General features: G+C 44.8%; 1 protein-coding gene across 7 annotated transcripts in view; it reads left to right on the top strand.

The window, feature by feature from the left end:
• The window catches only part of CACNA1I (calcium voltage-gated channel subunit alpha1 I), a 354,183-nt gene that overhangs the window by 223,525 nt on the left and 105,119 nt on the right, over window positions 1-25,539 (top strand). For all 7 annotated transcript variants that reach the window (XM_083400406.1, XM_083400407.1, XM_083400408.1 and 4 more), the window contains one exon: window positions 19,146-19,243. In XM_083400406.1, coding sequence (XP_083256532.1) covers window positions 19,146-19,243 — 98 coding nt within the window. The remainder of the gene's footprint in view (window positions 1-19,145; window positions 19,244-25,539) is intronic.

Here is a 25,539-nt window from a genome sequence, read left to right as displayed (position 1 = left end):
GATCAAGGGCAGCAATTAAGTGTTTTCAGGGGGGAAATCTGATTAACCGAAAAATGTGTCTAATCTACAACATGCTTTTGAGCCTTCATTCTAGAATGAATCAGGAGAAGACATGACAAACAGTGGGCAAGATCTTGGTAAACCTGTCTGTTCCATTTGGGGCCAGATTGGATAAAAAAATTCCCCACTGATCCAGCAAATTGCATGGACGGGAACATGAGCATGCCTGCCCTCTCCACCTCAGCACTCCCTGCAGGGATGGCATGTTCAAATGCATCCTGTATTTGAGATCCAATGCACTCAGGCCAAAATTATGTGGCGACTTTCTAATCCTGCCCCCCCAAGGAGATCAGTCATGAAGTTTTGACCGATGCATATTATATTTCATCTTATTTATTAGTTGCTGTACAAAAAAGGTTATCAGCATGTGTATCATATTTTGATATTCTGTCCCCATGTGGATCTCCGGGGTCAATGGAGTTACGATTGGAGTGCCGGTGTACTTGTGCTCGGATGCCATTCATTCATTCATTCATTCATTCAGTTTATCAGCCCTAAATAACAAGACCTTCGAGTGATGAACAAAGTAATCTATGCAGCGGGCTAGACTGGGATGTGAGCATTTTCCAGTCTGGCCTTTTGGCACTTTTGACAGGAGCGTATCTAAAGTACAAAAATAGTGCACAAATACAGAATAGTCTCTCTAGCCAAAAGTAGCTTTTAACACCCCCCCCCCCGAAAACTGACAGGACCCCTGCCCATGCTCTGCCCTGGGAGATTTCCTTTCCTCCCCAAGTCTCCCATCCTGGAGATCAGTTCCCATTCTTTCACTCAGGGTTCTTCCACCAGCTAGACTGGTGACAGGGAGCGGCCGACGAGACCACATAACACCAGTCTTGAAAGACCTACATTGGCTCCCAGTACATTTCTGAGCACAATTCAAAGTGTTGGTGCTGACCTTTAAAGCCCTAAACAGCCTTGGTCCAGTATACCTGAAGGAGCATCTCCACCCCCATTGTTCTGCCTGGACACTGAGGTACAACGCCAAGGGCCTTCTGGTGGTTCCCTCGCTGCGAGATGCCAAGTTACAGGGAACCAGGCAGAGGGCCTTCCCAGTAGTGGCGCCCACCCTGTGGAACGCCCTCCCATCAGATGTCAAAGAGAAAAACAACTACCAGTCTTTTAGAAGACATCTGAAGGCAGCCCTGTTTATGTTTTAATGTTTAACAGACTATTGTACTTTAATATTTTGTTGGAAGCTGCCCAGAGTGGCTGGGGAAACCCAGCCAGATGGGCAGGGTATAAATAATAAATTGTTGTTGTTGTTGTTGTTGTTGTTGTTGTTGTTATCTGTCCGCCATTCTGTAGTTTAAGGAAAAATTGTTCCAGATTAACATCACATCGGTATATTGCACTAATTTTATTTATTTTAGTTCATAAGATAAATAAGAATAGCTTTCCAATGTGTTGGGCTTGTTTAGTAGCTGTGGAATTCTAGAATAGAATGAATATACCAAGAATATCTCAAACAATTGTGTCTTGACCCCTTAATATCTTTTGTTAACATACTAACATGACATACGAATAACTCTGCATGGATTAATTTAATATATGGTTATCGCTGCGAGAGCATGTTCTGCAAAGCGCAGAAGAGAATTGCCTATTCTGTCATTGGGAAAAGAAATTACACGGCCAATGCTGTGATGTCAAAACACTGGAGTGAAAGAAGGAAGGCCAAATTTCCTAAGAATTTGACATGTTTGTTAAATTAATTACTGACAAAACAAAACTCACCCTTCTGTTAATGTGAAACGTACATTTAATGTAATTTGTCTCATTATCCTTAATTAATGAAATGTAAAAGACATACACCCACAATCTAAAAGAAGTCTGTTTGGAAAATGCCCACGGTATCATTTCTTTGACAGAGGTTTGCAAGAATAGAGCAATAGGGGATAGTCAAAGCTTGACAGTTATAAAGAATCATTGATGTCATGTTTTTCAGCACGGAACACTTAAGTATATTTTCACAACAATAAATTAGAAGTCACACATTGGCATGGAGTGCTCAGATGCTTAAGAGGGTCACAAACCACACACCAAATTCGCCCAATGCTTTCAGCCTCACACTTGCAGGCTGCCGTGCTATACCCTCTGACCTGAGATTAAGTGTTGGATTGCACTCTGCCAGTCACTTAATACCACTTGGAATATTTGAACATGAGTTGCTGGAAGCTGTGGGAGGGGAGAGTGCCCTTGTGCTGAAATCCTGCTTGGGAGTTTCCTATAGGTTGACTCTCATCTGAATTCTGTGCATGTTCAGTTGGAAGTAAGTTAGGAACAGAAGAAGCTGCCTTATATGAGTCAAGCCACTGGTCCAGCTCAATGGGTATTTATATTGTCCACAGCTCTGGTCTTCAGCGGGGGGGTCAGGACCCTCTAGTGCATCGGTTCTCAACCTGTGGGTCCCCAGATATTGATGGACTACAACTCCCATCATCCCTGATCTCTGGCCTTGCTAGCTAGGGGGAATGGGAGTTGTAGTTCAACAACATCTGGGGACCCACAGGTTGAGAAAGGCTGCTCTAGTGGGCTGCTGCCTGATTCAAGGTGGCTTGCGACAGGAGAATAACCATCATGCAAATATATGGTAAAAGATTGAGAAGTGGGTCCTCAAAAGCATGGCGTTTGAAAGCAGATCCTGAATTTGAAAAAGTTGAAGATACCTGGTCAGTACTGACTAGCAGTAGCTTTCCAGGATTCCAGATAGGGCAAATTCCCAGCCCTACCTGGAGATGCCAAGGATTGAACCTGGGACCTTTGGGCAAAACAGACTACCACTGAGCCACAGATCTGAGTTCAGTAGGTCTTACTCTCAAATAAGTGTTCAATAAGGATTGCAACCCGTTATTTTTAAAACTGGGCTTTGCAGGATGCCAGGATCAATTTTCAGAAACCAAGGAAGCATTTAGGCACCTAACTTCTTTTATCTTTCAAAGAACTGTCTGGGTTGCCAGAGTTCTTTTGTTTTTGGTGTGTTTTCCCCAGTGTGGTGTAGTGGTTAAGAGCGGTAGTCTCGTAATCTGGGTAACCGGGTTCGCGTCTCCGCTCCTCCACATGCAGCTGCTGGGTGACCTTGGGCCAGTCACAGTCTCTCAGCCCCACTCACCTCACAGAGTGTTTGTTGTGGGGGAGGAAGGGAAAGGAGAATGTTAGCCGCTTTGAGACTCCTTAAAGGGAGTGAAAGGCGGGATATCAAATCCAAACTCTTCTTCTTCTTCTTCTTTTAGAAATCCGCCTCAGCTCAAAAAACGGAGCGGCCACCCCACTCCAGCCCTGAGAGCTGTGCAATCCACACTAAGTCAGTCGCCACTTGGAGTGACTGCTTATGCCTCCGCACATTAGCTTCAAAGCATCGCTGCCACTCTTAATGGAGTCTGGCATTTCCCTTCTATGTTTTGGGAGAAATCTGAACAGAACAGGGGTGTGAAATAAGTTCTGGGCATCGAGGGATGGGTGTCGAGAAATAAACAAATCCCTGATTAATTTTTTTTTAAAAAAACCTACTTACTCAATTAAGCTATTCACTACTTGGGGTGTTGAGCTTCTCAGCTTCAGGACTGAACACTAAAGTAACTGTGTAATTAGTAATTAATTTTTCACTCCCAGAAGATATGTCTTATTCAGTGCTAGGAGAAGAAACAGGGGGGGGGGGGAGAACACCCTCTATTGGTAAGAAAGAAAGCTGGAAGGGCCGAAATTACACCCTGTCTCCTGGCTCTGATGTCTTCAGAAAGCTATATTCAGAGCAGCAGCTTGGGAATGAGGGTAGGCAGGGACCTTAATGAGGGCTGCTGCCAGCCCTGTGATTAGAGCACTCCACCAAGGGTTCTTCTGCAACTCCTTGGCTGCAGAAGAGAGGGGTAATGAGAGCAGAGCTAGGCAGGTGGGGTAGCTGAATTGGGAGAAGAAATGGGCTGGGGGAGAGGGGGAGAGCTGAGTGCAACAGAAACGTGTTGGTCAGGCCAAGATAGGCATGAACAAGTCAGGGGAGGATAAATTTAGGAAGGCCTGAAGATCACATATGCCAGCTGTGATCTCTCCAAGTGGAAGCCCAAGCTAATTTATAAGTCACTAGCCATCTCATGCCTGACATGAAACCCCCAAATCAGTTTGAAACCAGTGGTTAAATCGGTGCAGCCTTGAAATGTTTAGTCTGCCATCTTGATTCAAAATTGTGTCCAAACGTAGACGGAAATCTGCTTGGTTTCAGGAACCGTCACACAAAAGTTGGTTCTATTTTAAGAGATGTCCAAATACATAGGAAAACTTTCCAAAATATATAGGATAAGTTGCGCTTTAAATCGTGCTCAGAAAAAGAACAACAGCCAGTGGGCATGCTAGCACAGATCAGCCACATTCCTTTCCCTGCCTGTGAGAGGTCAACATGATTAACACTGCGAAATGGCCAACATGATTAACACAGGCAATCATGTGAGAGCCTTATCTATTTGAGAGGCAGGGAGCTGTGTTCTGCTGCATTTGTGGTGTCAAGCATAGGCAGGATTTGAGGAGATGTTGTTCCCAAACTGGAGCCTGGAACTGGTTTGTGAGGCACTGGACCAGTCTCTGCTTGTTACTTCCAGGGCTCTTTGCCTCTTTTGCTTTGCAGATGAGCTGTGGTGCACACTTTTCATAACGAGGTCTGATGGCGTGTGTCTTGTGTGACACTCACCACCCACTTAAGCAATTTAGCCGCTTGTTTGCTCTCTTGCCCGCCCTTCTCTTGCTCCGCCGTGTCATTGCCATTAGCACTAATGGGGCACACTAACCAGACAGTAATGGACTCTTAAGGGGATGGCAGGCTGGGAAGTTTAAGCTGCTTCTGCATTCCTCCACCACCCACCCTTTTATTATTGGAGCGGCCATCAGATTAGTTTGCAGGGCTTGGGCCTAGGATGGTTGTTTTCTTTCCTCGGGTAAAGATTTCCCTGAGCGATGAGAGTGAAGAAGAATAATAGTTGCTAAAATTGCAGATACATATGGCTGTTGTTTTTTTAATGTCCTTAGCTGCTAGAGGGCAGGTGAAGCATATGCTAGAAAACAAAAAGGAGCACAGCAGGAAAGGAGAGGGAGCAGGGTGATGCCCAAGGTCAGCAGACACAGCAGCTGCGCTTATAGTCACGCTAGCGCCAAGTGAGCACCCATAGAGCAATCCTTGGGCTTGCAATGAAAAAGGCACATGAAGCTATCTACCCCAGTATCCTGATTGGCAGCAGCCCTCCAAGGGTTCAGCCAGAGGGTTTGTTTTAATTCCACTCCTGTTATGTGAGGGTTTTTGTTTGTTCTCAAGAGGAGATAGGAGGAATAGAACCCGTCAATTGAAGGCTGTTTTGCAGTTCTACGTTCTCCCACTCTTCTGCTCTTCCTCAGTAGCATGTTGGACGCCTTCCGACCTGAGGGGCTCATCTTCCAGCGTCATAACTTTTATATGCCTGTTGTCTTTGTCCATGGAGTTTTCTTGGCAGGGATACTGGAGTGGCTTGCCGGTTCCTGCTCCAGGTGGATCACGTTTGGTTAAAACTCTCCACTATGACCTGTTCATCTTGGGTGGCCCTGCACGGCATAGCTCATAGTTTCTCATAGAGTTATAGTTTCTCATAGAGTTATAGCTCATAGAGTTTCTCATAGAGTTATTCAAGCCCCTTCGCCACGGCAAGGCAGTGATCCATGAAGGGGACTCCTGTTACGTGAGGGTTTTTGTTTGTTCTCAAGAGGAGATAGGAGGAATTGAACCTGGGAATTGAAGGCTGTTTTGCAGTTGTACATTCCTAGCTCCGATTCCTGCATTGCAGTGGGCTGCAGCAGATGACCCCTTGGGACCTTTCCCTCTTTGCAATTTTATTATTCTACCTGTGGGTCTTTCCAGATGCATGTGTTTGGTGCAAGTGGCCCTCTTTCACAGGGAAAGATGCTTATGACAGTTCATACCATCTGGCGTAGTATTGTCAGCAACGACTGGCCAGCAGCTCTCCCCACCCACCCACACCAGCAACGTCCTACAATTTTGTGGACCTCTTCTTTTGATAAAATAGGTTTGTTTTAAAGTTGTAAATCCTCATCTCCAGTAGTGGAGCACACAATTTTCCTCTTTGTTCTAAGCAGGGAGCAGAAAAGAGCTCTCTCCCCAACTCTTTTCCATCCACTGGGACAGGGTATTGTGCTATTGACTCAGGATCCATGCTTATGTGTTTATAAAGCTTTCAGGAAAGGGCAGACTTTTAAAACCATTTTAAAGGCCAGACAGTGATGAGGATGGAAATGTGAAAAGAAATTCGATATAAGGTAGGATTTGAATACAGAGCATGCAGGGGAGATAAAACAACAAAGAGTTTTGTGGCACTTATATAGAATAGCAAATTTCTTAATGCCTAAGCATCTGTTGACTACAGTTCACTTTATCAGATGTAACCCCTCTGGAAACTGAGAAGAAGATAATGTCAGAAACTGGAGATGAATGTTAATGTCAGAATTTTCTGGAGCAAATGCTTTATTGATTTTGACAGTTGACAACGCATATGGTAAAAAAATACCAAACAAGCCTGGCAAACTGTGTTCCCCACCTCTTCGTTCCTCCCGTTTTTCACTCTTCATTGCCCCTTTTGTGCGTCTCAAAATGACTAACCAGCCTGTTCTTTAGAGCACAGGCAAAACTGAAGTAACTTTCTTTGACGAGCGCCTCTGGCCCTGCCTGAGAGATGTCACTGTGGATTCTTCATGTGCTGTGCCAAGGCCCCAATGATTAATGCTGCGTGCCTGACAAGTTGTGTCAACTGTTCTGTGGGTTGCAAGCTAAAAGCTGACCTCAGCAAATGGGGTGGGAAAGAGGGCAAAGAGACTTCTTCCTATGGGATTTTCAGTCTTACTCTATCTACAATAAGGAACTCTGTTGCAGCTGCAGATCTCCAGGACACAGCTGCAAATTATATATGGAAATGTATAGAAGTAAAAAAACAAAGGTGCTTCTGGACACCAACATAGTGCATATTCAAGACAGCTGAGTAAAAAACTTCCAGAGGGGTTGCATTTTAGCCTATTACAGGGTGGGGAAACCAGAGACTGTAGCATCCTAAATTTTTGATTTCATAGCTTTTGCGGACTAGCATCCTGTTCATCTGATGAAGTGGAATCTAGTCCATGAAAGCTTGTGCCATCACAATTGTGTTAGTCTTTATGGTCATATTTTGACGGGAATGCTATTCCACAGATTGGGGAAAGCCACATTAAAAGTCCTACTCTGAGTTACTGTGGAGCAGGCTTCTGAGATCTTTGGAACTTACAGAAGAAACCCTTCTACAGACTGCAGCAATCTGCAAACTATATGAGGGATACCGGTGGTCTCTCAAGTAACCAGGTCCTGAGCTGTCTAGGGACTTTTATGTTAGCACCAACACCTTGAACTTGGCCCAGTAATAGATTGGAAGTCAACCTGCCAATTGGATTCCAAGTCAGAAACTAGATAAATGACAAGAGCAGGCTCAAGTCTGGATCCCTCTCCTGCCCACTACAAATGACACACCTCATCCTCCCTCTTTGCAGTTATTTGGTGGGGACCTCAGTTCCCAAGCCTGCTGCTGAATGAGCTTTTTGGGCGCAAGCACATAACTACTTGAGACTAGCAGAATGTAGTGAAGGAAATTGCCAGATGGCTTTCTGAACAATTTTGTTTTGGAGATAACTTGTCAGGTTCAAAGCAAAGCCTTATCCCCATGGAAGAGTCAGGATTGCGCCCAGGGTATTATCTTCCGAAAGAGATTGGTGCCATGATCCAAAAGGAAAGTGGTAGAGGAATGCTGCATGCGTTAAATTACCTTACAGGCTCTGTGCTCAGATCATTTTGCAGAGGACTTTCCCCTCCACTTTAAAAGTGGTTAAGCTTCCTAATCCGTTCATGTATATATTTGCTTAAATTGTTTATTAACCACCAGCGAGCTGCCTTCTGCATTCAGAGAGATGGTGTTGGCTTTCTGATGCAGATAAGGACAATGGGATGAGAGAGTAATAAGTTTTGGATTATTCCCAACTTCGATGCCTTTAACTCCCTGGGGACAGTTCTCCAGTGCAAGCACAAAAAAGTTTGTTTCTCATGTTCAGTAAATGTAATGTGTCTGACTATAAATGAAGGCATTCCTTGAGGTCGCAAGCAGAATTATACCTCACATTTAAAATGTGGTGGGGCGGTATCTCCTACTGTCAAGCTGAACGAAGGAGGTAGAAGCTATATTTTAAAAGTGTGACAGGCTGCATAGCTTGTCCATCCTACAAGATCCAACTGCCTCTAATTATTTCTCTGTGATTCTGGCTTGTGCATTTACAGCTATAGATATATTCTAGTAAATCTTAAAAGACATGTGCTTCATATTGTACTGCTAAAAACACTTTAAAATATAGCCAGTATTTAGGAAAGGATGTGTTTAGTTGCTACGCTTTATTACTATATATTTTGGAAAGTTGTTTGCTCATCTGTTCACTTTGCATTTGGGCACTTCCTAAGGTATTTCAACCAAATTTTGCATGATGGATCTCAGTAAAAGATCTCCACAGTTCTCACTGGAAAATGTGCACATTTGTCTTCATTTACATATCAATAACTTAACTGAAAGATATTTTTAAGGGACATCAATTTTAGCTGGAACAGTGTAACTGATTTGAAAAATCTGCTGCTCTAAGTTGGCGGTTTTATTGAGCAGTCAGTTCTTTTCCCTATTTTTGTTTGCATATGAATCTATGCTTTTACATGTGAATTGAGTCTCCCGTATATCCTTGGTGGGTGTGGGTGGGTGAATGGGTGAATGTGCAGTTATTTATCCAGCCAGCGTTGATCACACTCAGAATAGACACACTTAAATGAATGGATTTAATTAACTAAGGTTCATTCATTTCAGTGGGTCTACTCTGAGTAAAAAAATAGTTGGCTACAATCCTCTATATTCCCCCCACCCCCATTTCTGTTTACATGATCCGCCTCTGCTCAGGTTTTCTCTTCCTTTTAATGAGCCTTCCATGTCTCTCTGAGTTATTTTTGTTTAACAGGAGCTCGAATATTTTTTATTGGCTGCGCAAAATCCCATCTGCCTCTCTCTGTGAGCTCCAGGGGGGGGGGGGCTGCATCTATGCCACTGCATTTCAGGAAACGACTCATTTCACTCTATTACTCCAAATGTGAGCAAACAAGAAAAGGGATAGATGTGGTTGCAGAGGCTGGAGGGGGGCAAGAGATGGAAAGGGAGTGTGGAGAGGGAAGGAGAAAACAATCACAACACATCGACAGGTTGACCTGATTGCTTTGGAACATTTGTCCCTCCGACAAATCCCTTTGTGAAAGGTTTTGACACATGCTCTCTTTATCTTTTGGACTGGGAGCAGCGCTGAGTGACGGATCACAGGGAGCAGGCAGCCTTTGGGTTAGATGCACGGGAGGACAAGGCCAGGGCCTAGCGCCGGGCAAGAAGAGCTGATTCAGCAACCGGAGCAAACTTTGATAGTTAATAATGCATGAAGTGAATTAGGTGCTGACAGCTCTCAAGCTTGGAGCCTTCGCTATGTAATTATGTACTGTTGAACTTACAAAATGTCTTATTTTTGGAAAAGAGTCGGAGCACATTATAATTAAGCATTCATGTAGCACTTCTGATCTGCAGAGTGTTTGATAAGCTTCATCTTTGCCGTAACCCCATGAAATAGTTCACCCATTTTACAGACGGGCAGCTGAAGCTGAGAGAGGAGCGATTGGCCTCAGTGAATGCCGGGCTGTCTGAAGCTGGGATTTGAACTTATGTTTCTTAGAATCAAACACACTAGAATGCAGAAATGTTCTGTTACCCCATTTATGTTTCCCTCCTTTTGTAACAAATGCCAGAAAAATTAGCTATGTTGGTCAATTGCAATAAAGCCAACATAGAATCAGCTGGCACATCAGCTGGCATTGTAAGCATTTGTGGGCCTGAGCCTGCTTTGTTAGATGCATATGTGTGTGTGTGTGTGTGTGTGTGTGTGTGTGTGTATATATATATATATATATATGCAATATAATATATATACACACACACACACAGAGGAGGAGGAAAGAAAAAAAATCTGTTTTCCCCTTTTTCTTTTTACAAAGTGAGAGGGAAAGGTCAATACAAGAGATAGCTATTGGTTTGTTATAGTTGTATTCAGAGCACACATTAATACAGAATCCAGTCTGATGACTAGGCACAGAATGATCAATAACACGAGCCAAGACAATTTCTTCTTGTAATGAGCTAGCCGTATCCTGCGTTTGTTGAGGCTGAATCCCAAAGTGTCAAATTTGCTAAGGCATTCCAGTTTGGCAGCTTCATGTTGGTGGACTCTGTTTGAGGTTGTTGGTTTTTTTAACGTTTATTAATATCTGATTCGTTTCCATGTATCCCTTTATGTAAAGACCTGGCTAGTCAGCCTATGCAAACAGCAAAAGGGCACTGCTGGCAGATGACAGCATATATTGTGTTAGATTAGAAGATGTGTAGTTGATTGTTCTTAAGGGGATCTCCTTGCTGAGAAGAATTTGCTTCAAAATGGCCCCTGGCCTGTAAATGCAGTAGGCATGAGGACTGAAGCATTTCCTGTTGGGAAATAACTGGGGAATACAGGTTAATCCTGAAGTCCCACATCTGTGGGGAACTGCAAAGAAAAATGGCTGACCCTGAATTTGAAAATAGCAGGAGGGGCTTTGAACTTAGTCTTTAGCCAAAACAGTCCACCAGCAGAGTTTAAAACATAGATCTATGCAGCATTTGCAAAGTATGGGGGATATCTGTTGTTAGACCTTTAAATGTCCCGCTATTGAGCACTTACAATTCTCACCTGGCTCTACCCCTCTCGGAGTGCATAGACAACAACATTTAGTAAGTTTAAATGCTTTACTTGTAGTAATCACAGGTCTCACTCGTGCATTGTTCAGTGCTACAGCAGAAACAACACAAACAAACAAAAGAACTTGGTCTCAAACATGTGGTCTGATTCTGAAGCACCAGCCTCGGACATGTGCTCAGCTTACATGGCTCAAGAAGAAGAGAGGGAAAGGAACAGGAAACAAGCCTTTTTTCCTTCCTCCCCAAAGGAGAGGGGTCATAAACAATCTGACTCTCCTCTGTGGTTTTTAACGCCTTTCTTACTGGCAATTATGCACAGTTTTGATTGGCTTCATAAATCTCCCACATTTTCCCTGTGCTGTTATCTTGGAATAAGGACACTGGTGAATAGACTTTCTTGTAACATATTCCTCTTAAGAATAAGTATGTTTGCTTAAATTACAGTGGCTTCGGGTAATGAGGAGACTATGGTGGGTTCTCTAATTCCTTGTGGGTACACATGGCAACCGTCAGGAGAATTCTGCCCTCTGCCCTGATGGTGCGAGAGAGGAATGAGGCAAGCGATAGTATGCAAGCATACCCACAAATGCAGAGGAAGGATTTGCACATACACTTTGACTGCTTGATGAATGCAGCATCAAACATTGACTTCCATCCGTGATTGGACAATTCTGAGGTGACGGTTCTTCTGTCTGGGGCATTGTGTGTTCTCCCAGTGCCTTGTACACAACAGCGCTGAAAATGCATTACAATACATCAAATGATGTGCATGCATGAGTGAACCAGACCTGAGGCTTCTCAAGATGCAAGGCAGGAGATCCATTGCTGTCTTCCAGTTGAATAGATTGATGCACTTAGAAAAAGCACTCTCAGAGCATAGCAGCACTTGTTTGACATGCTCGTGCTTGAAGTGAGTCCACTGGCATACATGCTCATTTTAGTTATGAGACCTGGGTGGTTGGGGGCAAAATGGAGGCTTTCTACACACAAAGCATGGGCTTCACCACTGAGCGATGGCCCCCTTCTCAAATAGGGTTTGGTTCTTGAACTCATCAGTCAGTCATTTGCCAACTTTAATGCACTTGTTGTTGGCCTGGCCAACTTTCAGGATTAGAGTTGTTGCTAGAGTTGTCCTGAGAATGTAGAAGCATCCTTGGGAAAGGTCTAGGTGTATTCCTCTTCTCTTAGTGGGTATTTGAAAGGTGCTTTTTGTGGATACTAATTCACACACCCCTGGGCTGTGGAATGCCCTGTCACTCTTCCTCAAGGGCCCAGGCAAGACCAAGTATTTCCCCACCACTCAATGAACGGGCACACAAATATTCATCGGTGAAGTATTACAGATGAACTGTTTCTTACAGCGTGCCAAGGAAAAAGGGCTTTGTGTAAGCAGACTCCTGCGTTCACCATGAAAGAGCAGGACAAAACCATATTTCAGTGGAGCCAGTTCATTAACTGGTTAAAATACCTATGACAGTATTTCAGTGCATGTGGCATTTTGATGCAATTTAATGAAGGAGAAAAGGCTTTGTTGTCAAACTCTCACAGACAAACCATTTATTGTTTGGAAAGTGCATCACCTGTTTGGGAAAAAGAACATAAATTGTTTATGACAGTGCCATCAGCCCTGCAAATTCTTCCACAGGGGACCGCACTGAATTTTAACATGATTCATGAATTAATTGATTAATTATACCAATTAATTCTATCAGCTCTAATCCCTTTTGATCCGAATGTTCAGGAGCAAGGCTTCAGAGATTTGGGTTCTCCTTTTGATCCCCTTTCCTGTGACACCCAGCCTCATTCCTTGCTTCTCTAAAGAAGAGCTGGCGATAGCTGACGTGCCTGCCATAAAGAGGGATTTAAGAACATATGGAGAGGCCTGCTGGAATAGACCAGATGTTCATTTGGTTCCCCACAGTGGCAAACTAGATGCTTCCAAAGCAGCTCACAAGTAGGCCATGGAAGCCATCAGCCAGCCCTCCCCACAGCACTTTCTGGTTCAGACCCACCATTAGACAGAGGGAGGAAGCAGCCACCTCAGGCTGCAGATCCTGAGTAGCAGGAAGCAGCATTGAGGTCTTGGAGGAGAGACCTGCATATGCTGTACTGTCTGTCAATCCAGCATCCCCTAAGGTAGTCTTCTGCCCTCAGGTGCGCTGTCCTGTTGCTGGAGCAAGATCCAGCTGCCAGTCCTATCAGTTTCTGCACGTAGGAATAGAGGAAGTTGCCTTATACTATGTCAAACCATTGGCCCATCTACCTCAATATTGTCTTCGCTGATTAATGTAAGAACAGCCTGCTGGATCAGGCCAATGGCCCATCTGATCCAGCATCCTTTTCTCATGGTGGCCAACCAGATGTTGGTGGGGAACTAGCATCAGCTCTCCAGGATTTTAGATAGGGATCACACTCAACTCTTCCTGGAAATGCTATGAAGTAGGTGATCTACAGCTGAGCTACAGCCCTTCCCCAAGGAAGTGGGGGCAGAACCATCTTGTCATTCATCCCAGGCAGCAAAATGTCTGAGGCCAGCCCTGAGCACCTGACATCCCATGACATACAGCCTCCAAACATTTTTACAGGTTCTTTCTTTATAGATGCAAACTAAAGTAAAAGAGCCAGGGACACGGGTGGCGCTGTGGGTTAAATCACTGAGCCTAGGACTTGCCGATCAGAAGGTCGGCAGTTCGAATCCCGGTGACAGGGTGAGCTCCCGTCGCTCGGTCCCTGCTCCTGCCAACCTAGCAGTTTGAAAGCACGGCAAAGTGCAAGTAGATAAATAGGTACTGCTCCGGCGGGAAGGTAAATGGCGTTTCTGTGTGCTGCTCTGGTTCACCAGAAGTGGCTTAGTCATGCTGGCCACATGACCCAGAAGCTGTATGCCGGCTCCCTCGGCCAATAAAGCGAGATGAGTGCCGCAACCCCAGAGTCGGTCACAACTGGACCTAATGGTCAGGGGTCCCTTTACCTTTAAGGTAAAAGAAGCCATGTTCTAAGCCATTGCCCTGTTAGAGGCAAACTTGCCCCCCCCCCCTTATAGCTGTCAGGCCAATTAGTATAAGCCATTGTAATGACTGACAGGCACCCAGGAGCTTAATTTGTTTTAAATTAAAATGGTTCATTATTAACGTTAAGTGGCACGTTCATCTAGTTGTAAATAGGTTGTTTCCATTTCAGGTTGACTTTGAGGCTTTCCCTCCACACCCTCATTTCAGATTTTAAAAAAATGTTTCTCCATTCTGGTCTTAAAATGCATTGGCTTTGTATTAAGTGACCTTTATTGCAATGGAATAGTACATCTAAATGGGAGCATTTTGAAGTGAGAGTGCCCCGAAAAATGGAAGAGTCACTCCTCTTCACCCCTTAATGAATTTTTAAAAAAGAAAAGAAACAAAATATTTCCTTTTTAACAGCTCTCAGGTTGAGGGGTCTATGCTAGGTCATTGTCACTGTCTGAGCCGGCCCTCAGCCTCCCCCACACCACCGTCAGCAGTGCGCACCCTGCTGCTTCTTGAAACTGCTCTGCTTTAAAGGTTATTCAGGAAAAAATCCTGCTGCGTAGGCTGCAGGGTTTTGTGAAAGCCCAGATACTCTATTTGTCTGTGTTTCCCTTAATTGGGGTGCAGCAGGTCAAGCCTGCAATAGAGATGCAGCCATACCTGAAACAAGACTTTCACCTCATCGAAGCCAGCAGAGATTTTGTTATTGACTTCCAGCGAGGGCACTTGGCACAAATCTCCTCCAGGGAAGTTTCATAAAATCCAAAGTCACTCTTAGGCTGCAATCCTATGCACACATTTGCTTGAGCTCACAGACTTATATCTGAGCACATAGGATTGGCCTGCTGGGGCATTTTCACACAGGGTGCTTAAAGTGACTCTTTCCTCTTTCAGTTTGTGCTGTGATTGCCCACCCTCTCTCCCCATCCAGTCGTTTATCAAAATGCACATTTGCATTACATAAATGCCTCTCTTCCACTCTCCCTTCTGCCTTAACAAGAACCAGACATGCTCATACAAGGAGCTCTCAAAGACCACTTAAGTTACATGTCCAAAAATACTCTATAAGCCAATCTCTCTGTCTCCCTGTGACTAAGATGGAATGAGACCATGGGCCAGTCAGGCTTCATGAGCCTCTGTTCCACCCAGGATTAGACCTGTATAACCACATGTTTCTCTTTCCTCATAAGACACCTCAGCTCCTGCTACCCCCTTTCCTTATGCAATACTGGAAAGCTCTGTGCTTGGCCACCACCTCAGCTCCAAACCAAACCCCTCTCTCTGACTTGGGTTCCTCCAGCTTGATTCTTTATCCTCCCCACTCCCCCGACCTGATATATTCAACTCCCACCTTTCAAGGAGTCTAGCAATAAATGAAAACACTTAAGACTTTAAAAAAAGTTAATGGTGACTTATGAAGGCTCTGTGGGAAATGTCTCCTTCTTCGGGCCTTATACTCCCCTGCTTCTGGTCTTTCAATTAGTTTTCCTTGAAGGTTTCAATGTGACCATCTGAGGTCTCCCCTTGAATCCCCCATCCCAGCTCACATTTCCTTCCTGCACTTATTTCCTCCAGCGTAGTCAGCTGAGAGAAGTCTGCTTAGCCTTCCTTGGGAATGGCCTGATGGTGAGAAAATCAACTTTTAATAAGCCCTGAGAGGCAGATCCAGACACTATTGCCTACAAGAATTCAGTTTCTATTCCCCTCATGTCCCTCCGTTATTTGCCTTCTGGCATACCTGTCCTTCCTAGAACGTTATTGGAGCCAAACTGGGTGAAGTAAGGATATATCATCCTATGTGCATGGTTCATTCAGAGCACAGGACTTGCTCAGCTTTGCTTGATGCTAGGTGGTTTAGGCTCCTAATGCTAGTCAGTCCAGCCCACTAGGAATAGGACAAATGTGCCTTCTCAAAGATGAAAGGCAGCAGGGTGGAAAGAACCCACTGTAGTTTATCTCCCCCAAGCAGTTCATGGTGCCATGTATGCCCTTAGCAAAGAAAAAAGTTGGAATTTGGATATGTATGGAATAAGTGAGCAGGAAAGAACCATCACAGAAGGTAGGGGTGGGATATGAACAAGGATGACATCATTATTTTACAGTGGGCTGAAATGTCATGTGAGTGTATTATTCTGGCAGTTGTTCTGGTAAGCCAGTTTTTAGCAGGGGGCATAGTTCCATTTGAGCAAGGGCTGAAGAGTCATCACCATTAGGAAGCTAAGATGCAGGTGAAGTGCTCCATCAGCCACCCCTCCCAGAGGGAGCAGCAACAGATACTCCACCTCGCCTTTCGTTCATTAGCTGTTCAGTTCTGTGCATGATCCAGGACAACAGAAAACAGAACTAAAGAGTTCAGATTTTTTTCCTGTCCTGTTCTGACCATGAGCTCACAGGGCTCATGGAAATTGTCTGACAGTGGCTCACCTGGTCAATTGTCAAGTCACATAGTTAGGGAGAGTGTAGTGGCAGGTTGGAATTTCAGGACCTTGGATAGCTGCAAGTGAACATCTTGCTCTGTATGAGCTCTGGACCTCAACTGAGATCCTTTATCTTCCCTGGGCTAGATCACCCCTCCAAGGCTCTGCTCCCTTCCTGACCAGCAGAACATTAAAGGAACATTCTTCTGGCCCAGAGCTTGCCACTCAGTTACTTACCAGACATCTCCCACCTTGGGTGTTGCTTTCCCTTGTTGCCAAACAGGCATGGGAGTGAGGAGGATGAGGCTCCTATTGTAATGGGGAAAGGTTCCTCACAGGAATCTGACTCAGGAGTGCTCACTTGGGGGTCCCAAATTGAAAGTTTTGATTCACAGTGCTCTTGGCTGATAGGCTTTAGTTCAGGCTCAGTGTTGGACCCTGTCTGGGTTCTGCATCAATGCAGCTTTACGCTGCTGGTCTTTCAGTCTCAGCTGTGTTCCTTCCTCTCTGTGCCACTCAGGGTCAGTCAAGGTTAAGACAGGTTCTTATGGAAAACAGGACACTGCCAAAACTCCTGCTGCTGTTCACAGCAAGAAGGAAATTGTTTTAAAAATCATTCGCCAGCATCTCACTTGGTGTTGGTGTGAGGCGTGATTGAAGCATAATGCCATGTGCACCAAAAAAATTACCTATTCAAATACAGCTCTCTTTCCATTAAATGCTGGACTGTCCTTCATTGGAGGTTTTTAAACAGAGACGTGGTGGCCATCTGCCAGGGGTTCTTTAGCTGTGATTCCTGCTTTGCAAGGGATAGGGCAAGATGATGCTTTGGGTTCCTTCCAATTCTACAATTCTATGATTCTATAAAATGAGGTTTGTGCAAGCTACATCTCCAAAGCCTAGGCCATGGGTCCCTGGCTTGCTAATGCTGATTAGACTAGTAATGCAATTTTATTTATACATAAAGCCAGTTCAATGAAACATAGACTTGGGAAGTTGGGAACAGCGGGTTAAACACACTCAGCATCACTTTTACACCATGCTTGGGACAGCTCTGTGTATTTACTTGCTTATTTAGTTGACCTTTCTACCCTGCCTTTCTATCAGACCAGCCCACCAGGGCAGCTCATGACATCTCATTAATAAAACTATTGTAACAAAGCAGTTTAAAACAATGATACATAAAACACAACCAACATGAGAACAGAACCAAACACACACACACACACAAAAAAAAAATCAGGAAGAGCACCAAATAATTACTTCTTCAGCCCCAAAGATCTTCTTAAAAAACCCAGGTTTTGCTGCTTGTCAAAAGATCAGCAGTGAAGTGCACTCGCAGGTTCTCGTCACCATAGAAAAATAATAAGAATGGATGGGGGGCATTCATATCCACCATGCTTTGAATGTCAAGGGGACAATCAACAGGGGAGCACACAGGTATGTTCATGGGGAGGGGAGAGGTCTTTCAGATGTCCTAGTCCCAGACTTCTGAAGATCTTAAGGGCACTGGTGGAGGAAGGGGGGTGCGGTGGGTGCAGCCTGCCCCAGGTGTCATCCTTGAAGGAGGGTGACATTGCCGCCCTGCCCCCCTAGGTTGCTTGCCATGGGCGGTGCCCCCCCTGGATTCTTGCCACGGGTGGCACCCCCCTGGGACACTAGCCTCACCCCCAAGTGCACAGCATGTGCCCACTCTGGGTGCCAAAGCAGCTAGCTCCACCTCTGCTTAAGTGTTACAAGCAGCACTTTGAATTTGGCCTGGAAACAAATTGGTAACCACCAGTGAAGCTGGACTAGCGCTGGAGAGTGGAAGTGATATGAGTGTCTCTTTCCATAGAAACCTGAAGTTTCCAAAGGCTTTTGAAAGGCAGTTGCATGATACAGAAAGGGAGAGGGCAATGGGTTCAGAGGACCGGATGCAAGGAGGGAGGTCTTTGGGAGTCAGATTTTGTCATTGTCATCTCTCCCACCACCAGTTTCTCATCTCTAAACGGCAGTATCTGCTTTCTTGCATCCAAGGAAACTCCTAGAAAATATGTATTGCATACACAAGTGCCACCATCTGGGTCAGGAAATCTGTTTGATGCCACTGTGCTCAGTGTCAGGCTAACCTTTCTCCCTCCCCCATCAAGCCTCTGTGGTTCAAGAGCTCACTTCCAATGTTTTTTGGCTTGGTGGCCCCTTTGTTGATCTTTTCTCTCCTGCCTCCAGGGCAATGGGGGGGTGCAGTGTTCTATAACCACAGCAAAGTCCCTTATCCCTTGCAACAAACAAAGCAGGTAAATGCCAGGAAGAGGGCTCAGCAGAGTCTCCGGGCTAGGAGTTCCTGACAGCTTATCAGAGCTGCTCTTTTAGCTCATCTCTATTCCAAAGGGCATGGATTGTGGCAGCTCGATTTTCCACTGTGGGATTTTGGCGCCTGCTTCTGTGAAGCACCAGGTGCTCATGCTCAGTTCTAAGGGTCTCCCAGAGGGGATCCATGCTCTGATCATTGTCTCAATAGTGTCACCAACACCCCTTCGTTGACATGCAGCATGAGATATGCCGCCCTGAATATCAGTCATTTGCTTGGTATCTCCAGCCTTGGCGAGCGGGCAGGAGGCGGACTCACATATGATTAGCATGCATGGAGCAGTGCTTCATTTCTAATACTTCTCTACCAGCAAAGTCTCAGGATAGTCTGATGAGGAAGAAATGACACACTGAAGGGATTTTGTGCCATCCTGCCTATGTGAACAGCTTCAGCTCCTGCCTTGCTCATCTCCCCTGCTAGTTTCAAGCATGTCTCTCACTTTCCATTATCTTCCCTCTCTCCTTTTTTTTTGCAGGATGGTGGAATATTCTCTGGATCTCCAGAATATCAACCTGTCTGCAATCCGCACTGTGCGCGTCCTGAGGCCCCTCAAAGCCATCAACCGTGTGCCTAGTAAGTCTATCTGCCTTTCTTCTTTCAATCTCTCTCTCTCTTTCTTTTCTTAGGGGGGTTGGGGTTGAGAACACACGTACTCATCCAGCACATTCAGAACTTACTAGCCACATGGCACCTGCGTCTCTCGCACCCATTTGCACTGCTGTCTGTGCAAGGGGAGCAAATCAGCTTATCCAGCACATCCAGTCCCTTCCAGCTACTCGGTACCTGAACCCAGACTATGCTGATTTCTCCCCCCCTCCTGAACTTTTGTCTGGGGAATTCATGAGCAAAATCCTTTTAGGAGAAAGGGCAACATTCACAACAGAAATTCTGAGCTAAAACACTAAACTGGGATTAAAGGGACTTTAGAACAGGCCTTACTAGGAAATACTTAGCAAGGCTTCTGCAAAAGGAAGTTCTGTCTTACCAGCATTTTGGGGTTTGTTGGAAGCATCATCAGGCAGATGGGTAAGGGGGAATCTGGTAGATGATATGGGCGGGATTCCCCTAACCGGCTCTGTCAAAAAACATTTTGCTGTTAGGAAAGTGATGGTGAAATGCATTGAAAGGTGTGGAATGAGTGAAGAATTAATCGGAGAACGTGTGAACCCCACACAAGCGAATCAGAATGAATTATCATTGTCGCACGACTATCCTGTAAACAGATTGGAATAAATGCTCAATAAAGACCAGACACAGTCTAACCATGGCACAAGCTTTGTGCAAACAAATCAGGTTGTCTGTTTATTCAGAATGCTTCATTTTGGAAAGGTTATGGTGCCAACGGTTGACCCACTTCAGGTTAGGACATTACCCTGTTGTAGGTCATGGTGTAAGTGCTGAACACTATTTTAGAGAAAAGGTCTCTCATATTTGTGGTCCTCTTAGAGAGTGGGGGATTTCGCCAAATGGTTGTGTCAGTGATAAAGGGAATTTGAGAGACCGGAGTAAACAGCTTTGATTATGGATGCTTCAAACTGTACTTCTCTTCCTTTTATGAAACTGGAGTCTTTGGGAGATCTGCCTGCTGTAGAGACCTGCTGTTAGGTTTACTGTGCTCCTCCTGGGCTTGTCCTACATTTATTGATAACTTCTGTGTAAGGGATTTGTTATTAGACCCATGGGCTACGGCAGCATTAAGAAGAGTTGGGACACAGAGGGCTGCTTTTGTTGCTGCTCCCTCTACTCTTCCACATCTTTCTCACACCATTGCAATACTTGCTGTGGCTATGCTAAGCCCCAGACCCGTGTCTATGGGACAGAGCCTTTGCCTTGCATGCAAAAGGTACAGTGGTACCTCGGGTTACGTTACCTTCGGGTAACATAATTTCGGGTTGTGAATGTGGCAAACCTGGAAGTGTATACACTTCCGGGTTTCACCACGCACACATGCGCAGAAGCACTCTATCGTGCCGTGCGCGTGCGCAGAAGCAGCGCCTCTGGATATGGACTTTTTGGGGTAAGTACGAACCCCCGGGATGAATTAAGTTTGTATCCAGAGGGTCCACTGTCTCGGGTTCAGCTTCTAACATCTTCAGGTGGAGTTGTGAGAGATCCCACCTGAAATCCTAGAGACACATTGCCAATCAATAACAGTGCATCATGGGGGGGGGGGGGGTTGGTGGGTGCAGCTCCGAGGACATGCTTTGCAAGCAGAAGGTCTCCATTTTAATCCCTGGCTTCTCCAGTTAAGGCTAGAAAAGACTAAAACCCAGAGAACTACTGCTAATCATCATAGACAGTATTGAGCTAAGTGGAGCAGTGGCAGCTTCCGGTGTTCCTAATATAGGTGGCAAAGCAAGAAGGACCACGGATTGTATCTTGTATAAGTGTGATGCTCAAACAATCCTAGGGACCATTTCTGGAATTAGTTTTGGGATTTCACCAGAAGGTTGCCCCTTGGGGCGCTAGTGTTTATTGGTCATGCGGGAAGTGTGTAATTATTTTTCCATTTTCCTTGAAGCTAAGATGTTAGGTGTGGGATTTTTAACTTGGCAATGTCCCCTTTCTCCCCCAATCCCTAAGGTTTTGCTACTAAGGCCCCATGTCACAGGCCTGCTTTGAAATCTTGGTCTCTGTATTAAGCTACTTTCACTACTCCAGTACTTTTTGAAAAGAGCTTTTTAAAGCACAGAATAATATGATTTATATTCCTTCAACTAGTCCAGGTAACACCAGGAGCCTATGGAGGAGCCGGTAGCAAAGCCCCAGGCGTAGTCAGATGAATTAAATGCCAAATGTAAACATTCTCACTGGAAGTCTAATTTACAAGCATTTGGTATGTGTATGGATAATGGCTTTGCAGCAGCAAATTAGAGCCTTAAGCAAAGAAGGGAGAATTTCCAGCCCTTACCCTGTTTTCTTGGACTGTGCTGGTAGCATTTGGAGAAGCTACAGACATTTTATTGGTTTGATTCCCTGTTATAAATGTGCTTTGATTTAGGAAGCCTTGCTCAGTAGATTATTAAGTGACCTTTCTCCCTGGATACTTAGAATCACAGAATTGTAAAGTTGGAAGGATCCCAAGGGTCATCTAGTCCAACCCCCTGCAAAGCAGGAATCACAGCTAAAGAACCCCTGACAGATAACCATCCAACTTCTGTTTAAAAACCTCTGAAGAAGAGTCCACTGCCTTTCAGGGAAGTTAGTTACACTGCAGAACAGCTCTTCCCATCAGAAAATTCTTCCTAATGTTTAGTTGAAATCTCCTTTCTTGTTCTGCAGTTTTCTGTGTCTGCCCAGGAAAAAGAATTGTTAAACCACACACTGGGAATTGTAGCAGTGTGAGGGGAATAAAAAAGGTAAAGGGACCCCTGACTATTAGGTCCAGTCGTGACCGACTCTGGGGTTGTGGCCCTCATCTCACTTTATTGGCCGAGGGAGCCGGCGTACAGCTTCCGGGTTATGTGGCCAGCATGACTAAGCCACTTCTGGTGAACCAAAGCAGCGCACAGATACACCGTTTACCTTCCCGCAGGAAGGTAAGTAGACCTATTGATCTACTTGCACTTTGACGTGCTTTCGAACTGCTAGGTTGGCAGGAGCAGGGACCGAGCAACGGGAGCTCACCCCGTCGCGGGGATTCGAATCGCGAACCTTCTGATCGGCAAGTCCTAGGCTCTGTGCTTTAACCCACAGCGCCACCCATGTCCCGGTGAGGGGAATAGGTGTCTCCTAAAAACTCTTGGCACCCTCATTAACAAACTATAGTTCAAAATCTCTTTTGGGTGAAGTCATCACTGTTTAAAGCGGTTTGCTGCTGATTTAAATGTATGGTGCAGATGGAACCTTAGCTATGTCTGGGTTTGCTGAAGCATAAGAACACAGATGAATGAATACATGTTCCAACATTTAACCCAGGGTTGGGAACCTCGGGCCCAGGGCCAAACATGGCCATCCAAGTCTCCTTATCTGGGCCTCAGGACTCTCCTGAAGCCACATCCCTCACTGGCCCTGCTTCACACTATCTTTTGAGTGTTCTTGACCGCCTGGAAGGTGTCCTTGAACTCTGATATGCCTCTTGCTTCCCTGGATGAAGAACAGAGAGGGGCATGTCTACTGTGCAAATGCAAAATTTGCATTCATTGCTCTGCCTGCTTTTACTGCCTCTGGAAAGTTACCCAGAAGGGAACGGAGCTCTCGAGCTGACAAGGGCTCGTCATTCTTGATGTAACCAATGTGTGCATGGTGTGCCTCCTTTTCCCAACTTGGGAGTGATAGCTATGCAAGGAAGCAACCTGGCGTAAATCAGTCCTAAAACTGTGCCATTGCTCTGCAAGTTAGGGATGAGGAGCACGGCATTTGCTGTCTCCTGCATGACTCCCCTTGTAATCTAAAAATACTCTTAAGACCTATGCTACATGGAGGGAAGTGAGATAATGGGCACCTCCCCCCCCCCATTCGTCTTGCTTCTACTTTTGTCCCTTCTTCCTCCTCTGCAGCTCTGTGTGCATGATATATAAATATGAGTCAGGCTCCACTGGGAGCTGAACCATCAGAATCTGCTAGGCGACGGTGTGAACCGGGATGCAGTTGCTCTGTATACACACACAGTATAGTTTAATGGAGTCCCCTCCCCAACATGTCAGGTTTCAGGCCAGAGAAACAGACGCGTTTCAGTAGAATAGTTACTAGGGAGGGAAAGTGCGAGAGCACAATAGAATAGAAGCAGGGATTGTGTTCTTCTTGCTGCTTTAAAATATCACCTCCCTCCTGAGGGCAATGCGGAGCCAAGGCTGCAGCACGGCTGGTATTCCACTGTGTTTATTAACTCCGATCAAATAATGCCAGCAGTGTTTGCCCAACTAGGCATCACACAGCGGCTGGTAATGAATTAGTAATTATTAATAACTATTTCTGTGCAGGGTCACCAAAAAAAGACAGGGTTCCTTTGCCTGGTGAAGGGTAAAGTGAGGCTATGCACATCACACTTTATAAGGAACCCCCTTTCATTGCTTTGTTCAGTAGATTAAATCTTTATGTGAAAATATATGAACAAGATGTGATGTGGAAACAGCAAGATAAGACTGGATAGAATTATGAACTCTGTTTGGACTGATTTGGACATTAACGCAGTAGCAAGAAGATGATCAGAATCCCCCTTCGGATCTTGAAATATGGGTCCCCCCAACAAAATTTAAAATTCAGCTTTGTAATTCAGAATTTATGTGATGTGATTTAATTTGATTTGATTGGCCGGTTAATAAAAATTATTTTTAAAAAAATCTTTATGTATTTATTTATATGTTTTCCTTGATTTATATTTTTATCCTGCCTTTCTGCTGAAGCATTAGGGTGACTCCTGCTTCACACCGCACTCCAGGACCCTAGATAGTAGGCTATCTAACACAATGGCTCATACAGTGTTCTGTTCATTCCTATGCCTGTTTCCTGAACTGCAACTGAGTTGGGATGGCAGAAAAATAAGATTCAGTTTGCATTTGAAAAGCTGAACTTATCAAATCCACACATTCCAAAGCGATATGAGAACTGGAATATAGCCATCCTTTAAAATTTACTCTTGGCCCAAATTTTGGGATTCGGTTCTCCAGCCAAACGTGGTTTACATTAGGAGAGTGTGTGCATAAAAAAATGATCATATTGGTGAAAATAACATAACAAAGATGCATTATATGAGGGTAAATTGCTTGCAGTACTGTGTATATTGGTCAGCAGTGCATACAAAATGTGTTTGTGAGGAGCAAATTCGCGCTAAAATGCTGAAGAATTTTCATGAGGGTTTTTGTAAAAAGAAAAGAATCACAAATTGCTGCAAAAGTGAACTGAATTTGTTATTGGGGAAATGAGAAGCCAAGAGAAGTGATGCTTCCATTCGTTCTCCCAAGTGAGTACAGAGGATTGTCACTCTGGCCTTGTACAAAGTTTGCCTCTCCCCACCCCTGCAAAAAAAAAGAGAAGCCTTTAGTAGGCCACAGCCCCTGCCATGTGCTTTTTCTTCATTCCTGTTTTTCACTTTAGCTTGAGAAGTTCATTATCTGGGATGGGCAATTAAAATATCACCAGTCTTACTATGGCACATACATGGGCTTGTTTGTTTTTACTTATATTGTTGTAGAGAGTTTGAGTATTTGATACATTGCACTATGTACCACAAAATATATATTTAAATAGATTATTTTAGCTCAATGTATGCCTTTTCTATAAAAAAGTATCCTAAAACATACTATTTCATGCATTTTTGTTATGTTTTTGAGCTGAGAACAGTACTGCAAAGCTCGGAGAAGTGCAAAATTCAAAGTACCATATTTTCCTGTGTATAAGACTAGGTCCCCCCCCCCTAAAAATAATGTCAAAAATTAGGGGGCGTCTTATACACGGGGCCATCTCCCCCCATTTTCTTAAATCTGAGTCCCCAAAAATAGGGGGCATCTTATACATGGGGGCGTCTTATAGATGGAAAAATACAGTATATGTTCTTCTCTGTGCAATTAGTCTGGGAGGTTTGGATTTGAGTGGTTTACTTGTAAGTGCAGACTGCCGAAAGGTATCTTTCTCTCATTCTCACCTCCTAAAAGAGTGAGCCGCAGAGCAGGTGGGGCCTCCCATGTTGACCTTACATAGGCATCAACTTTAGGGGGCCCAGGTCTCTTCAGTTGCCCCAATAAAATATTTTTTGGGGGGGGACAGGACAACCCCAATGTTGAGACCACTCAGTTGCGGAGCCAAGAGCAGCGCTGTGTGGCTTCAGTGGCTTGTGACTCCTTCTCCTGCCGTGGAGGTGAAGGAGGGGGGAAGCAGCCCCCAGCCAATGACGGTGGTAGGAGGAGGAAGAGACGGAGCACTAGAGAGGA

Source organism: Podarcis tiliguerta, assembly GCF_965153285.1.
Source record: "Podarcis tiliguerta genome assembly, chromosome: 10".
Lineage (NCBI taxonomy): Eukaryota > Metazoa > Chordata > Lepidosauria > Squamata > Lacertidae > Podarcis > Podarcis tiliguerta.
Note: the sequence above shows the minus strand (reverse complement) of the source record. Positions and strands in the feature narration are given on the sequence as shown.